At 45.5% G+C, this 18,246-nt stretch overlaps 1 protein-coding gene across 1 annotated transcript in view; it reads left to right on the top strand.

Moving 5' to 3' along the window:
* LOC116570028 (basic proline-rich protein-like) overlaps positions 1 to 16,318 on the top strand; it is a 78,101-nt gene extending 61,783 nt beyond the window's left edge. The window contains exon 3 of the mRNA XM_032306517.1: positions 15,323 to 16,318. Within this exon, the coding sequence (XP_032162408.1) occupies positions 15,323 to 16,318 (996 nt within the window). The remainder of the gene's footprint in view (positions 1 to 15,322) is intronic.
* The last annotated feature ends 1,928 nt before the right edge of the window (positions 16,319 to 18,246 follow it).

The raw sequence follows: 18,246 nt of genomic DNA, 5'->3' as shown, positions 1-18,246 counted from the left end.
TAAAAAAAAAATGTCGGCAAGACTGGTGAAGAGAGAACCCTGTGCATTGTTGGTAGGAATATAAAATGGTGCAGCTACCATGAAAAACCGTATCACAGTTCCTCCAAAAATTAAAAATAGAAATACCATTATAACCCATCGATTCCACTTCCAGGTATTTATCCAGAAGAAATGAAATCAGAATCTTCAAGAGGTATCTGTTATCCTGTGTTCGCTGTAGCAATATTCACAATAGCCATGGTATGGAAACCACCTATGTGCGCGGACAGATGAATGGCTAAAGTGTGGTATATGTCATCGACCATTATACGTGAAAGGAGGACCATTTAAGATAATGTGAATTACTACACAACATTACGTTAAGTGAAATAAGCTAGATGCAGGAAAACAAATACCGCATGATCACTTCTATGCAGAATTTTTGAACTTAGAGAAATAGTACAGAATGGCGGTTCTCAGGGGCTGGGACATGTAGGAATGGGGAAATACTGACCAGAGGGTTCACTTTCTTTAACTTTCAATTATAAAATGAGTAGGTTCTAGAAATCCACTGTATGCATGGCGACACTTGATAATTTATTACACAGTTGAAATTTGCTATCAGTAGATCTTAAGAGTTTTCAACACACACAAATGTAAGTCTAGGAGGTGATGACTTAGCTAGTTTGTGGCAGTTGCTACATAAGATATGCTTACATCACACCACCAACTGTACACCTTATATATATGTAATTTTGTGTCAATCTCCGCCATAGGTCATGCTCATATTCAGGTCTTACTGCAGCCTCCATGAGATTCAGTCTTTAGCATCCTCCGCACAGCCATAAGGCTCCTTCCTAGCAGACGATCTCAGCACCATCACTCCTCCCCAACAGGTAAGCACATTTGGGGGCTTGCCCTGGACTTCCCTGAGCTAGGTGGGATCCTGTGAGGGAGCTTTCCTCTCCAAGTAACAGCACACCCACTCATCGGGGCAGACTTCATTCTTCTCACGTAACTCAAGTGTGGAGGTGGGCAAGTACTGGCATTGTCCCCAAAGCTCAGTGATGTCAGAGCTCTAGGCTGGCATGGCATCCCTCGCTCTTATGGTCACAAGACGGCAGCAGCAGCCCTGGTCTTCACACAACTGTGTCTGAAAATAAGCAGCAGGATACGGCACAAGTTTCTCCTCCACAACCTTCTGGAAGGTACCCTCCATCACTCCTTACAGCTCACTGGTGGCATCCAGTTACCACCTCTCCCTAGACCAAGAGCTACAGTACCTTTCCAGAGGTCCCAGCACCTCCGTGGGGTAGCCACAGCTCTCCGGCCTTCAGGGCTGAAACGCCACCTTGTATCTAGGCTTCCCTGGAAGTTCTGTCTTCTCTCCAGGCTGCACTCTGGGGAAGGGCAGCAAACCTGCCACCCACTGGCCCTAGGCTCCCATCAGGCCTGTCCCAGAGAGATGAGCCTAGGGATTCCCTCCCCAGCACTTCCCCCTACTCTGGCTACACGACTCGTTGCCCTCAGTCCTCCAGGTCTACCTCTTGACAAGTTTATACAAAATGCCAAAAAATAATTTCAAGTACCTGCTTTTGCCACTTACTTTCCAGTTGACTCTGGCATTTGCAGCCACGAAATCCGCCCTGGTCATATCATTGTGTCTGCTTCCATGAGGCAACAAGCTAAGCTTCTGAGCCTAATCCCAGGGGTGGAAGAACTTCCCGTAAAGGGAGAGACGACAGGCTTTAAGGCTTAACACAGTGGTCTGAGCGTCGGGGGTGGGAAAGTCTGGGAGGGAGCTACAGTGTATACGTGAACTTTCTACCTTCTGCTTTATTTGCTATGAACCTAAAACTGGTTTTTGGTTTTGTTTTTTACAAATTTTTTTAAGTATTTGACAGAGAGACAGTGAGAGAGGGAACACAAGCAGGAGTGGGAGAGGGAGAAGCAGGCTTCCCGCTGAGCAGAGACCAACTCGGGGCTTGACCCCAGGACCCTGGAATTATGCCAGGAGTTGAAGGCAGATGCTTAAGGACTGAGCTACACCGGCGCCCCAAAATGCTTTTTTTAGATTTTAATTGAGAGAGCATGAGTGGGGATGAGTAAGAGAGGGAGGAGACTCCCCGCTGAGCAGGGAGCTGCCGGCGGGAGAGGGCTCCCTTCCACAGCACCGGGATCTCAACCGGAGCCAGAGGCACATGCTTAACCAACTGCGCCACCCAGGAGCCCCAACCCTAAAACTGTTCTAAACAAAATGTTCATTTAAGTGGGAGTAAAAGCCTGATCAGCTCTAGTTCTGTACCAAACCAAAAGAACACCATAGGACCCACCCAGGCCTCCTGAGCAGCTGGGCTGCTCCCTGGAGAGGTGGAGGCCCCACGGCCCTTCCGACTGGACCTCCTGCCTCAGCTGGAAATCCACTGTCCAGGCGTTAATGGCAGGTGCGGGCCAGAGCCTGCTCACCTTCTCCACACCCCATTCCCTAACATCCTCTGCTGCGGTTCCCCACACGCCTCCTCCCCCATCTGCTTGCTGGGGAAAAAGACTGTTTGGCCTGGCAATGGGCCTGCCCTTGTGACCCCACCCGCTGTCAGCAGAGGGGTCACCGGGCAGCAGTGCCCAGTCATCTTCAAAAGGCTGACGGACAGTTTGTAACAGTCTTTGTGACAAAAAGTGGACATCTTGAAAAGGGAAACGATGTCCTGGAGATGGCAAGAAGCTAGAGCTTTTAGGATGTTGGTCAGGATGCTTCCGGCAGGCAGTGGGCAGCCTCAGCATTTCTGAAACACCGACTTCCCTAACCCACACTCTGCTGGTACTAATAGTGGCCCACAGCCATTACTCTACCCCACAGCCCTCTTACTTAGGGAAAACTAGCCTCTAAGTCCAACTAAAATGGTCAGTTACAGGTTTCAAACAAGAGGCAGGACCCCGGCATCCACACCCAGCAGATGGCTCAGGTGGGCCACCCAACCAGCCAACACTGCTGAGCGCACTGCTGGCCGATGTGCAGGGGCCGGTCCCTCAGCTTCCCTCCCGCCAAGACCTTGACAGAGGAAGGCAAGCTAAGAAACACAAAATGGGGGGAGCAAGAACACATGGAAGTCAGTTCAGTGGAATGGAGGAAAAAATGAAGTCTGGTTGATAGGGCCCAAGTGTTTCAATGAGGATGGTTAGAAAAGAATTTAGAATACTTCTGGAAGCATAACTAGCAGAAATCGGAAATGTTAATGAAAGTATCACCTCTAATCTTAGTATATAGCCAGTATCAATTCCACTTTCTCGCTCTTTCCCAATGCATTTTTCACTCAAATCAGTGCACACAAAATTTATGTAATTTTGCCCATCAACCGGAATCCTTCAATTTTAAAAGGATATACAACGTAAAAGGCATCTTAAGAGCCACATCCAACTATCTCAATCTACAGAGAAGTTTAAAGCCCCAGTCAGAGGTGAGGACTATGCCTGGAACCCACCTCCTCACCTTTCCTCCGGGATGTGAAACTTTACATTACTGTTCACAGTAGTATGGAGTAAATTAAATCTAGTGCTGGGATGTGAATACACGCACATCCCAGGCTCAAGAGATGTTTGAGCCAGACTGGGGGATCAGAGGACAGCACTTTTTGCAAGGTAATGTCCGCCTGAGTAGATGCAGACGAATTACTCCCAAGAAAGTGGAGGCACCCTGAGCATAAATAACTGTGTGCGCAGAGACACACAAGCGCTTGTACAAATGGAGGTGTTGGATATGCAAGTCAGCTTCATTAATGCACATCTGTGAAGAGTATGATCAGCAAATCACTGTGAATAAAACTGATCTTAACAGATCTTAAAACAAGTCTTCTACAAGGATGGAGAGGATTTAAAAATGATTTTAAAACCACAAGTTTTAAAATAGTATTTTATTGAAAACTTAGTGTCCATGTACACATTCAAGATTCACTCACAAGGTTACATACCAGAATGGAGCTCAATGCAACGACAGTTCCCACAATATGCAACACACTCTAGAGCCGCCCAAACTTCAAGTCCACCTCCAGACCCCTGTAAGCTAAATATTTACAAACAGTGTAGGAAACAGCAAATATTTTGAGAGCCTCGTTCAATGCCTTCATTCAAGTTTAACACAGGCTACACAGAGGGAAACAGCTAGTGGTTTCTAGATTAGAAACAGGAACCTGACCAAAACCAAAAAACCTGTTTTTCGAAACTTTCCTGTGACCTCAAAGTGAGACTCATAAGCAACCAGGTACTCTTCAGAGGCCCACGTGCTCACTAGCTGACCTGTAGTAACCAACACCGGCGCCGCGGTGTGCTCTGGAAATCACTAAGGCGAACACGGCTTCCTGTGGTATTCCTGCAATGTTTTCATTTCTAAGAAAACCCGCAGGAAGAACAGTGCTTATACCAAAACAAGATGACAAGGAACAGGTTACCGAGGAATAATAAGGCCCTAAGAAAGGCAGCAGGTCGTATAGTTACCTCCTTGTGGGCAAAATCCCTGCCCTAAAACTATGCAACCTACTACCTCTTCCTAGGAACCCATTTTTTCCCACGCTGGTCTTCTACTTGGCAGTTGTACTTCAAACTAACCTGTTAAATCAGGTCATATTCTTTGGGATTTATTTCAAATTCACATCAATTAGACTTTCTTCACTGAGGCTATTGGCCATGACCTTGGTAATATGCACAAAAGCATTTGCTTAAAACCAAACCTCTTGTTAAAAAGAACAAAAATGCAATTATATCAGAAGATACAAATCTTAGAAGCCCAATACCTCCCAGCCCATCTATACTGCTGGAGCCAAAGACTTTTAAAAACAAAGTATTGCCAAAATTTAAATACCTAATTTCACAAAATCTCCAGCCCCTTTTGAGCCACTGGAAAATGAGGTGACACTGTATGGAAATGCTGCTTGCCACCACCCACGGACGCACGTTAACTTACCAAGTTCCCTTTGGACACCAAGTGTTTCTTAGTTCCAGGCCCCTCCTGGGCCCCGGGATTTGAGTTTTTGACTTAAGTGCTTTTACAGAATATATCAGTTCTCTACAACCTGATTTACTTATTGGGCTTGGCTAGAAGATACAGATTCCTCTTCTCCAGACCTTAATTATTCCAACTGCGGAGTAGCCAGGATGTCCACAACAGGGGCAGAACGTGTGTCAAAAAACCACCACCCACACAGTGAAGAGAAATACCCAATTTATCCGCTTCAGAAAAATTAAGCCAAAGAGAATTTCTCGAACATTCCCACTTTTCTTTGGCACATCAAAAGGCAATGAACATGAAAGGCCCACCCAAGAGAACTGGACGTTTCCTCTGTACAAAGTTCCTGCTGCCGATGGCAATGTACTAGAATTATCTGAGACAGTAAGATTCAGGACAGATGGGAGGAAACATTTGGGAGGAGGTAACCTCTTCCTCACCTCCACACATTACCTCTTTCTCTCCTCCCAAAACAAAATAGACAGCAAGTGCTTTCAACGGGAGCTTTTACTGTTCTTTTGATTCTAAAGGCCTAAGGCAGGATACGGTTTGGTTACAGACGAAGGCTGAAACGTGGGCCTTTGGGGGTGTTAAAACTCCAGTAGCCCTTTCTAGCACGATCCTTACATTTTCCTTTAAAACAATCAACTATTGGGACGCCTGGGTGGCTCAGTTGGTTAAGCAGCTGCCTTCGGCTCAGGTCATGATCCCAGGGTCCTGGGATCGAGTCCCACATCGGGCTCCTTGCTCGGCAGGGAGCCTGCTTCTCCCTCTGCCTCTGCCTGCCTCTCTGTCTGCCTGTGCTCGCTCGCGCTCTCTCCCTCTGTCTCTGAAAAATAAATAAAATCTTAAAAAAACAAAAAAAACAAAACAAAAAAAAAAACAATCAACTATGGATTTCCCCATCTGACAGCTTCAGGGGATTCCCCTTTGTGACAAGGGCCCCTTCAGGTTTGGGGGACAAAGCTGAGGTCTTTGTGACTTACCAGGAGCAATGGTAGGACCCAGAGCCCATCTCTCTTTCCCAGGCTGGAGGTGAAGCTGTCCAAGTCAACATACCAGTGAAACAGTGTTTACTTACAATGTTGTCGAAGGCCACCCAAAACCCCAAACTAGGAGTGATAAGCAACCCGAGTCCAGTTCAGCTCAGACAGTGCCTTTCCAGTCTGCATTTACTGCTGGCCCTGAACACACGCAGTGGGATGCAGAGCGATCAACCTATTCTTAATTCCAGAGGGGCTTAGTCCCCTGTTAAGATTTATTCTTTCCACTCTGAGATTTTCATTTAAATTTAAATTCCCAGAACACACTGTATGTGAAATGTAAAAACTACTAGATCACTGTACGTACTGTAGGTACACTATCCTACCACAGAAAAAAACCAGCAACTGATACAAACAGAATACAAAATCATGTCAAAATTAATTCTTCTGAGTTTTAACATCATCTAGATAAAATGCAGCAAGTCTACTCCTCAGGGAAGGCAATAGATTGTATAGTTATCTCCTGAACAGGGTAAAATCACTACCCCACAACTATACAATCTACTACCTCACTCTGACAGAGCAATCTTTTCTTCTGGAATGGAGAACACAGTCTTTTTCAAAAGAAATATACAACATAAAAATTTTAGCATCAAATTAAAAATACACACTTATCCTTATATGTAAGAAATGAGAAACAAAGTATCCCCACTGCCATCTGGTCTACTTGCTAAAGTTTTTAATCAGTAAATGAGTCAGCAACTTGCAAAACATAAAAAACGCTGCACTACAGCATTTTTACACAAGTTAGAATACTGTATAATAGTTATCAACGTTCTGTGAGGCCGCTGGGATGTAGATGTTTCTATCACGTTAGGAAAGACAGTAGATTGTATAGTTATCTCCCAGTGGTGGGTGTGACCCTAAAACTATACAACCTACTACCTCATCCCACAGTGAAGAGAAGGTCCGGGGTCAGCTCAACACCACGCGAAGGCGTCCTCCTCAGTCACCCTGGTTTCCCTGTGTGATGAACGGAGAAAAAAATTTCATTCACTCACCTTGAACACAAGTTTAATGGAACAAACCTTCTGAAACTAGCATTTTAAGTTCTAGTTACATTTATGATCTATGCAGTGCTTTCATTTCCTACTATTTGGTTAGTATTAAATGCTTATTTATCTGAATCTGCTCCTAATGCCGTATGTTTACAAGATACAGAAAGTACTTTCTTACGTTATCTCTTATTTGACTATCATCCTGACATTTTTGTCAAAAGTGAAAATTCATAAAATCACCTATCTTTCCATGAGAAACAAACAAAAATCCATTATAAAGAACCTCTAATGAAATCTAATGCCCCCCAAAACCCAGCAATGCTATACACCTTATAATCTATGATTAAATGCATTAATATATGCAAGAGGATGATATAAAAAAATACACAAAGAATCTTCCTTAATCATTCATTCATTCATTCTCCACAACCAGCATGGAACCCAATGCAGTGCTCAAACTCATGACCCTGAGATTAAGACCCAACTCAGATCAGGTCAGGACACTAACTGAGCCACCCAGACACCCCGAGAACTTAATTTTAAAATTAACTCAATGCTGGGGTGCCTGGGTGGCTCAGTGGGTTAAAGCCTCTGCCTTCGGCTCAGGTCACGATCTCCGGGTCCTGGGATCAAGCCCCGCATCCGGCTCTCTGCTCGTCGGGGAGCCGGCTTCCCCCCCTCTTTCTCTGCCTGCTGTCTGCCCGCTTGTGATCTGTCAAATAAATAAATAAAATCTTTTAAAAAATAAAATAAACCCAATGCACATAATTCCATGGCAACTAACACTAAGTAGTCTTTTTAAAAGAAAATTAACTGAATCGGACTCAGGACCAGCACCTTCCTCTAGCCAGAAAGGTGCTGTGAGGGTGTCAAAGGTAGAGACCAACATATTTAAGACCTTAGTACAATACTTTTGCACTAAACAATATGATCACATTAGTTACATTAGCAACAGTGCCAAGACAATTCAATGGGGGAAAGGATAGTTTTTTCAACAAATAGTGCTGGGACAACTGGCTATATACACGTGAAAGAATGAATTTAGACCCCCTATCACACACCATCTATAAAAGTTACTTAAGACAAATAACCTATTTTAAAGAAGGGCGAAGGGTTTAAGCAGGTATTTCTCCAATGACTAACAAGCACAAATGGCCAAGTACAAGAGACACTCAGGTATTACTTATGAGACATGAGGTACACCTAAACCAAAGTCACAATAGGATGCCACATTCAGATCCACTCAGATAATTATGATCAAAAAGACAAGTAAGTGTTGGTGAGGATATGGAGAAATTACAATTCCAACCCTCATATACAGCTGGTGGGAATGTGAAATGGGGCCAGGAGCTTTTGGAGAAGTTTAGTTGCTCACTAGGAAGTTAGTTACCAAATGACCAGCAATTCCAAATAATAGGTATATTCCCTAGAAAATTAAACATACAAACTTGTACATGAATGTTTCATAGGAACAATACTCGTCTGGAGTCATCTAAAACCCAGATTCAAATTCTGGCCCTGCTCACTCACTGTTACATCAGTATACTGGGCTCAACGATCTGTGAGAATAAGGGGAAGATTTATTAGCACCCAACACACGTGCAGTGCCACGTCAAGACCTTCACAGGTGCCATCTTCACCTTATTTAACAGTCATCTCTATTTCCATAGGTGGGAACTTGTGCTAAGTGTAATAACTTGCCCCAAATTACAGAAAATTGCACTAGATCTTCAAACTTACTATACCTGAGCTCATTTCCATTCTATAAGGCCAGATGATCCAAAGTATGAACATGCAGATGACTGTCCCTAAAAAGCCAAGCCTTTATAAGTCAAAATCTTTCCTTAGAACCAGCATGGTTCTTTAAAAAAAAATGACAGTCCCCAGGGTGCCTGGGTGGTTCTGCTGGTTAAGCAACTGCCTGGGCAACTGCTCAGATGGTGATCCCAGGGTCCCAGGGTCAAGTCCCTCATCAGGCTTCCAGCTCCGCGGGGAGTCTCCTTCTCCCTCTGACCTTCTCCCCTCTCATGCTCTCTCTCTCAAATAAATAAAGTCTTTTAAAAAAATAAACAAACAATAAACAATACAAAATAAAATGACAGCCAACAGTTAGCAGTAAAACCAGCTGGTAGTACTTCTACCCCAATCCTCAACTCCAATCAATTTTTCTCATCTAAAACATGTCTGAGGGTGCCTTTGGCTCAGGTCATGATCCTGGAGTCCTGGGATCAAGTCCTGCCATCAGGCTTCCTGCTCAGAAGGGAGTCTGCTTCTCCCTCTGCCCCTGACCTCACTCTTGCAGCTCTCTTAAACAAACAGAATCTTAAAAAAAAAAAAAAAAAAAAAAGTCTGAATCCTCATCAAACATAGGAATCTAAAATGAAATAATTTACCATCTAGGGGTGCCTGGGTGGCTCGGTGAGTTAAGCCTCTCTGCCTTCGGCGCAGGTCGCGCTCTCAGGGTCCTGGGATCAAACCCCGCATCGGGCTCTCTGCTCAGCAGGGATCCTGCTTCCCCCTCTCTGCCTGCATCTCTGCCTACTTGTGATCTCTCTCTCTCTCTGTCAAATAAATAAATATTTTAAAAAATTCACAATCTAAAATGTATTCATTTTTCAACTCACCAAGTATGGCATGCTTACTTTGTACTATCTTTCTTGATCCAGCAATGTCAGTAAGTACCATATTGGTAGAAAGCAATCTGGCCATTTACACACCAAGGGCTATTAAAATGCTGTCAATTTGAGGGGAAACATACATGAATATAATCCAAATGCTGGGTGTTTATGAACAAGGGGAAGAAGAAACAGCTATTACATAGCATTACTATTAATTATAACAGTGGTTTCCACCTTTCCACAATCCACAGCAACTAAAGTATTTAGTATTTCTAAACCATATTCATGTGTCTATAAATCGGTAATACCAGTACAAAATATTAACATTCACAAACGAACACCATCCCTCACTCTTGTATTTTCTATTATACAGAATAAATTGATTTTATGATCCACTGATGGTTCTCAGCCTCAGTTTTCTAAAAAGCACTGAGAAGTGCAAAATTTGGGAAACTAAAATCGAACACCTGAGAGGAGGCAATTTTTAATTAAGCAAGCTTTCAGAAACAAGAACACAATCCATGTACTAGAACTTATGGATTATAAGGACTCATGGAAATGTTCATTAAGAGATAAGGTTAAGTAAAAACGCTACCATGTACACAACCACAACTATAAACTTCTTGGCTACTGGGAAAGAAAAAGGAGTAGGGGCATGTCGCTAGCAAATTTTCAGTTGAGATTTTTCCTTCCATAGTGGATTTCAGAGACCTGACTTGAATCCCAGCCTTTTATTCTACCATATATTTACTTAATTTACATCAGGTATCTCTGGGCATTTATTATTTGAACTTATAAAAATCTGACAAATTTTACAAGGCTGTTAAGAAGGATTAGAAGTAAAATACAAAATGCACCAAGTACAATGCTGAGTGCACAGGGCATGCTCTGTATCTGGCAGCTGCAACCCTCAATTATTAGATTGTTCACTAAAATATTCTTCGACAAGGGGCCCCTGAGTGGCTCAGTTGGTTGAGTGTCTGCTTTTGGCTTAGATCATGATCTTGGAGTCCTGGGGCCGAGCCCCACATTGGGCTCCCTGCTCAGTGAGTGGAGAGTCTGTTTCTCCCTCTTCCTCTGACCCTCTCCCTGCTCATGCTGTCTCAAATAAATAAAATCTTTTTAAAAACTTCTTAGACAAGATCCTCTTAGTTAAAACTATCTGAATTTATCTTTCAGATAAAATTTTTACAAAGTAACACACTTTTATACCCACTTTCAATGCTTATTCACATACTATCCCAATTTGTATCCTGAACTACTCCTCACACATTAAAAATTGTAGTCATTAAAAAGTTACAACCGAATTTGGATAAACGTATCGTTAATAAACTGCTATAACGGTTTAAGAAAGAAGTTCAGGCCAATGACTTTGGGGTTGAGCAGGTACCTGGTGGCTGTTCTTGGACAAACATAACCTCCCCGAGATTTAGTTCTCTCATTTCAGATTAGGGAACTAACAGGCACACGTCACGAGATCGTTTTCAGAACTGGGAACATAGGCAAAACACCTTCATGACCCAGAAGTACTCAACAAATCCTAACTATTCTTCTTACTAAATTAAATCAATTTAAGAAACTGTCTCAAACAATAATTTTCCTTGCCCAGATTTACTTGCAATAGTCAAAAATACTTACGTTCAATGTAAAACTTGCTTTGTCAACTTAAAATGTACTGTGAGGAGGCTAATTATTCATTACCAATAAGCTTGTCTGCCGGTATCTGTACTAATATTAAGGTTCCATAACTACAAGATTCAATACTTAATACATTTTAGAATCCACATATATTTTAGTAAATCATACTATATAACAAAATAGTTAACATACTACTTACACAGCCAACACCTTAAAGTCAAGGTTTTGGGTTTTTTTTTTTTTTTTAATGATCAGTTAGCCAAAATACGGTTCCTCATTAATTTTTGATGTCATGTTCAAAGATTTATTAATTGCGTGTAGCACCCAGTGCTCACCACGACAAAGTCAAGAGTTCTTAACCCGCACCCATAGCAGGCTTCAAGAAGCATTACAGTAACCTCCAGAAATTTATATACAATTTTTCTGCAATAATCTGTAACTTTTACCACATTTGAAAGGAAGTCTGTGGCAAAACAGTTAAGTACTGTGGTTCAAAAGACACATCTGAATATACATTTTGAAGCTACATGTTAATGAAGTAAAATATGTAAATTTCACCTTTCTATTTCACAATTTTACAAAGACCGTATTTTATACAAACTAGCTTCTAAAATTCTGAAAATATACTAAACTTAGTCCAGTAGCAATCATGCTCTACCTTCAATACACTTCATACTTATTAAGAGTTCTGGGCAAAAATGCTGATTTTCTAGGGGCGCCTGGGTGGCTCAGTGGTTTGAAGCCTCTGCCTTCGGCTCAGGTCATGATTCCACGGTCCTGGGATCAAGCCCCGTATCGGGCTCTCTGTTCAGTGGGGAGCCTGCTTCCTCCGATCTCTCTGCCTGCCTCTCTGCCTACTTGTGGTCTCCGTCTGTCAAATGAATAAATAAATCTTGAAAAAAAAAATGCTGATTTTCTAGAAGTCTAGTTTCCTAGACTTTACATTAATTTTCACACTCCTATCAAAGTAGCTCAGGAAGTTTATTTTTAAAAATCCATACTCATATGCCCTTCTATGTATGGTTGTATAAATTTCACTTTTGACAAACTTCCACACAAATAAAGTAAAACATTTCCTTCAGTCCTGTCATTGTTTCACTTGCTGGTAACCAAAGAGAATACCGGCTACTTTGCGAAGATTTCCTTCAATCTCAAGTATTCAGTTGAATATCAATGAAATCATTTATTTGTTGATGTTGGCTGAATAGTAAAACATTTTTCATTTATTTGACAGAGCATATGCACTATTTTCAAGCAAAGAATCAACTCCAATATAAGCTGATATAAAACTGACAAAATGTTTTCAGATATAAATAAGTTTTGCTAGTGAAAGTTAACCCAATTCTAAGATCTCAATTTCCTACCCTACCAAACACTGCACTGAGGATCCATGTCAAGTATTAAACTGTGAAGTACTGTGTCTTATTTTCCAAAAGGACAATTTCCTTTCACTCACTTAAACATACAGCAGGTACACAGATGCTTTTTTTTTTTTTTTAAACTAGTCTCCACAACCAGTGTGGAGCCCAACACAGGGCCTGAACTCAATGATCCTGAGATAAAGACCTGAGCTGAGTTCAAGAGTTGGATGCCAAACCAACTAAGCCATCCAGGCACTCTGAGATGCTTTTAATTAGACAAAATATGTCAATTCTGAAAATTTTTAAGAAAGTAACTAATACCAACTCAATTCCTGGATCTCCTCTGTAAATTTTCCAGTGCTGCATGTTAATTTGGGGCGAACCTCTCTGCTAGCACAAGTGCATTCCAAGGTACCCCTGTATAACTAATAAATTTCTGCTACAAACACTACAATGCATTCAAATACTCAGAGTGAGGCAATGTTCCACTTGGGTGACTTATTCTGCTTAACAGTCCTCATATATACACCATTACTTCTCAATCCTTTAAAATCTCTTCCGACCTTTCATTATACTGATATGTCCCCAGGTTGAAAAATCACTACATTATCTACACATCCGTAAAAACGAAGAAGTAGTAGGTTCTGGTTTTTAAATCTAGATTCCAGTTTACTATAATTACCTCTATTCTAGTAGACAATTAATAGCCTACATTGTACAAGAGTGAATTCTAAGAAAAATCCTCCCTTCTATACATTATATCATGTAACTGACCAAATAAACACACACCTACCAAGTGAGCAGGAAACTGGTGTAACTTCCTGATAATGAATACTGACACAAAGTAAAAAATGGTTTCTTAACAGAACAAAATGCTCCCAAATCATATTCATCCTTAATATGTCATTCTAAAACATATCATCGAAAATCTCCTAAAATATTTCTAGAGAAGCAAAAGTAACACTTATCACAAGTGTAGTTGTCAGCTGCTCCCGAATACTTAAATCTTAGACCTAGAAAGAGCCTAAGAAATCACGTGATGCAATTTTCTCACATTTGAGATGAGGCTAGAGACAGAGTACATTTCTGATGATAATATGAAACTGCAAACAGCTAGAGAAAGCTAATGTTTAAAAAGCAACCAGACAATCCACTAGAATTACATTATCCACTCAGTAGCCATTAGCAACCTGTCACTACTGAAGCAATGGATTCCAACTAGCCCAAAGAGAAATGCGCTGTAACTGTAAAATACACTCTACACTTCAAAGATCTGGCACCAAAAAGAGGAGGAGTGGCTTTCACTGTATCTGGTTATTTAATGAAGTCCACTCAGGTGATTGTGCAATGCTTAGAACACCCACACAGGCAAAGGGCAAGAGTGACCAGACCTCCTTGACTCCCATCTTAAGGTCACATGAGGCAATGTTGACAACTCATTACTGGGGATCCAGATTCTTCTACACTCATGTAGACACACACACACAGATCACTGGAATTAATATTCTGGGATCCTTTACTGTCTAAATAAAAGCTGCTCAAAATATTAAAAATGCTAAGTGATAAATTAACAGGGCTTATAGTATTCCCTGCAGAAGACCAGTACTATAAATGAGAAAAATACCCTTTAGAAGTGCTATTTTTCGAAGTTTCTTGTCACCCCAGAAAAAGAAATTGTACAGGAATATATGTGCATATAAGTGAACCAAGTTTCATGTAACACCCTAATATTTTCTATTCTTATTTTTTAAAAATTCTAGCCATCACCCACTGAAGTGATTTCATGACCCAATGAGTCAAGACCTACAGCTTGAGACAAGGGCGTAGAGCTCTTAATAAAGAGTACTTCCCACTATTTGTAAAACTATACTGTACATGCTTTTAAAAGAAAAGGCACAAATAGCTAACATGCTGTACTCTAAACCAAGAAATTCTAGTTCATGCTAACAGGAATAAAATGCTCTTAAGGTGTAAACAGGACCAACTTGTAAAATATTGATCTCTTCATTCCATAAGTCTGAACTCATTTACAAAGTTCCTTTTATTTATGAACAGGTGTTTTCCCTCACACCTCCGTAATTCTTGAATCTCTTTAACAGTTTGAACTTAGTGGAGAGGAGGGAAGGACCCACAGCCGTTCCATCATGAAGAAAAACACTAACTATCCCTGCAAAGTATCCAAAAAGGGTTAAATTCTTCCCCACATTAACTGTAATTGCCCGCATCCAAGAGACACATTTAAAAATACTATTTAGGGGCGCCTGGGCGGCTCAGTGGGTTAAGCCTCTGCCTTGGGCTCAGGTCACGATGTCAGGGTCCTGGGATCGAGCCCCACATCGGGCTCTCTGCCCCGCGGGGAGCCTGCTTCCCCACCCCGCCCTCTCTGCCTGCTGCTCTACTGGTGCTCTCTGTGTCAAATTTATAAACAAAATCTTTTTAAAAATTTTTAAAATGCTGTTTAGTCATAACTGAACCCAGGAGAGATCAACATTTGTCTACTCTCAAAAAACTCAACAAGCTTCAAGACTGTATCAATCAAATCCTCACAAAACCCAAAGTAACCCAAGTCCTTCCTCAACTACACATAGTCCCTGCATGCAGGCCAGCCGGCGGAAAAAGCTGGATTCGGACAAAACTACATACAAATCTCAAGTCCGACCTTAAATCGCATACCACTGCACGGCTTTAGGGGCAGGGGCGGCTCAGCGAGCGGCTGACTTTAGGAACCGAGCGCCCAGAAAGCAGCACGTTCGTCCGGTCTCCCGATGCGCGGCGGGCATCTCACACCCGCCGCCCCGACGCCGTCTTTCGCCGGCCGACCCCCGCGGGGAGAAGTCCGCCACCAAGGAAGGGCCGGGCCCCGAGCACGCCCTCCCCTCCGCTCGGATCCACACGGCAGGGGCCAGGCCCTACTGTAAAAGTTGGGACACCCAAGGCCATCGCGGGCCAAGGACAGAAAGGTTACGCATTCCCCACCCGGGGCCCTTCGGGGACGAGCCCTGGCCAGCCCGCGTGCAGGGCGAGCGGCCCGGGTTCGGGGATGCGGCCGCCGGCGGGGGCCCGGGTTGCCGAGCACGAGTCCGTCCCCCGGGATCCCACTTCCTCGCGCCGCCCGCCCCGCTCCCCCGCCAAGGACAGTCGCGGCGGCGGAGCCGGCCGCACAGCTGCTCCGGGACGGAGGCTGCGCTTGGCCGGGCGGATTAGGGGCAGGGAGCCAGCCCAGGGCCCGCCTGCACCCGCCCGCGCCGGCCCTCCCCCAGCACTTCCTACCTTCCCTCCTGCATCCCAGCCCCCAAGGCCAAGGTCTCCCCGGCCCACAAACCTGATAGCGGAAGTGACGTCAGGGGGACCTGGCCGTTCCCACAGCCAGTCACGCCACAGCGAGAGGCGGCGCCGACCAATGGGCGCGGTCCGGGGGCGGGACTTCCCCCGCCCAAGTTTGATTGAGGCGAGGGGGAGGGGCGGGGTGAAGAATGTGAAGAATGACCCCTCCCCCCGGTCCGTGAGGCACTGGGCGGGAAGCGGAGGGGGGTTGGGGCCGGCTGACCGCGCCACGCGGCGCCCATCCCCCGCTCGCCCGCTGCCGCCGCCTCTGCCACCCACGGTCCCCGCTCACCACCCGCCCGTTCCGGCTTCAGACCCGCGCCGGTCTTCCCGCAGCGCTCCCCTCTCCCACCGCCACTAGGGTTCGGAGGGAAGGAAAATGGCGACGGGGCTGCGCTTGCCGTCCGTCTTCGTACCCACCTCGAGCTCGCAGAGGAGGCCGCCGCCCGCCGCCGCCGCCCTCCGCGGGGACCGCCCAGCCCTCGCGCCCGCCGCCCGCCACCGCCCGAGAGCCGCGCGCGAGGACCCGGATGGAGGCGCGGGCGGGCGGGCCGCGGCGGCCTGAGGGAAAGCAGCGCGGGCGCCGGGAGGCCGGGGCGGGGGCGGGCGCGAGGACAGCGCACGAGGGCATTGGCCGGGCCGCTTGACTGACGTGTGCCTCGCCCTTTCGCCTCGGCCGAGACGGGCTCGCCGGGCCCCCACTGGAAGGCGGCGGCTGGGCCCGCCCCGCGCTGGGCGGCCGGCGGAGGGATGGGCGGGTCCGCCTACCCTGTCCGTAACCCGCTACCTATTGGACGGGCCGGAGAGTGGCAGGGGCGCCCCGCCCCCTGCGCGTGATGGACGGGCGCCGTCACGTGGCGCCGAGGGCGCGCTGGGCGGCCGAGCGCCCCGCGGAGGCCGGTACCCGTTTGTGGCCGAGGCAGTCGTGTCTGCGGGCTGTCCCAGCGTTCTTAGATTCTTGTCTTCGGACGCTTCTCCAAGCGAACCTTCATCTTCCCACTTTCAAGTCAAACCTTCCGCGGGGCTGCCCCGCGCGCGCGGCGACTTTCTCGGGCCGGGACCCGGGGCGCGCGCTGCCGCTGCGCACGCGGGCGGGTCTGCGCTGGGAGCCGCCCCCGGGCCCGCGGGGCTCCTTCCCGCTCGCGGGAACCCGGTGCGCACGGTGTGAGACGAGCGGGTCGCGCCTGCCCGGTGCGTTCACACCTCCCAGCTCCCGCAGAGCTGCCCGCCCCACGTGCCAGAGGCGGGGGACGGTTCCGTGGGAGCCTAGAGGAGGGCACGCTTGAGCGTGGGCAGCATTCCGGGAGGACTCCTGGGAGGAAGACGTGCTCAGGCCGGAGCGCGAGCCCACTGAGCCGGCTGCATTCCTGGCGCCCTGATGCGGACGCCCACCGGGCACCCAGGTAGCAGGTGCGGTGGGCTTCAACGGCGTGGCCCAGGCCGGGCGCCCAGGTGCTGCCGGGACGTCTGCTAGGAGCCCCATCGCACTAGGAGTGTTCCTGACATTTTCTCCACTCCCCTGGAAGTTCTCAGGAACTCTGGTAAAGTGCGTATGAAATACATTACTCTCTAGTTTCCAGGCCGGGCCAACCGAGCAACTCCAAAGTCCAAGATGGAAAAGATTTATTGGAAAAACCAGTTAAAAAAAGAACTTACTGTTAAAAGACCAATGACAAATTGGAAAAACGATTTTGTAAAATCTATAAGTGGCAAAACATTAATTAAAATGTCGAGCAGTTACGAGCAGGAACCTGAACCAGACGTTGCGTTTAAATCCCAGTTCTGCCTCCCCCGACTACACCACGACACAGCATTGGCCACACTGCTTGCCCTTTCTGTGCTTAGGAAGATAAAATGGGGATTCCAGTAATACTGAGCTTACAGAACTGTCCTAAGGTTTAGGTGAACCTACATTACCAGTACTTAGAGCTGGTGCACATAAGCACTATAGAAGTGCTAACGTGTTATCCTTAATATGTAACCTGGATTTTCTTTTCAAATCAATAGGAATAAAAGTGGACAGTCCATTAAAACAGAGACAAAGGATATGAACTGGCAATTCACAGAAGAAATAAAAATGACCAATAAATGTGAAAAGATGCTGGCCTTCACTAGTAGTCAAATAAATACAAATCACAGCTCTCTCCAAGGTCATCATAGTTACCACTTAAATGTGCCTGAAACACTATGATGGTAATGTAGGTCTCTACTGATTCGGGCGTTACCAGGGTTATACTGTTAAGCAGGAAGTAAGGCTATAAAATCATGTCTATGGTATGACCCCTTGAG

Source organism: Mustela erminea, chromosome 12, assembly GCF_009829155.1.
Source record: "Mustela erminea isolate mMusErm1 chromosome 12, mMusErm1.Pri, whole genome shotgun sequence".
In the NCBI taxonomy this organism is placed as follows: Eukaryota; Metazoa; Chordata; class Mammalia; order Carnivora; family Mustelidae; genus Mustela; species Mustela erminea.
Note: the sequence above shows the minus strand (reverse complement) of the source record. Positions and strands in the feature narration are given on the sequence as shown.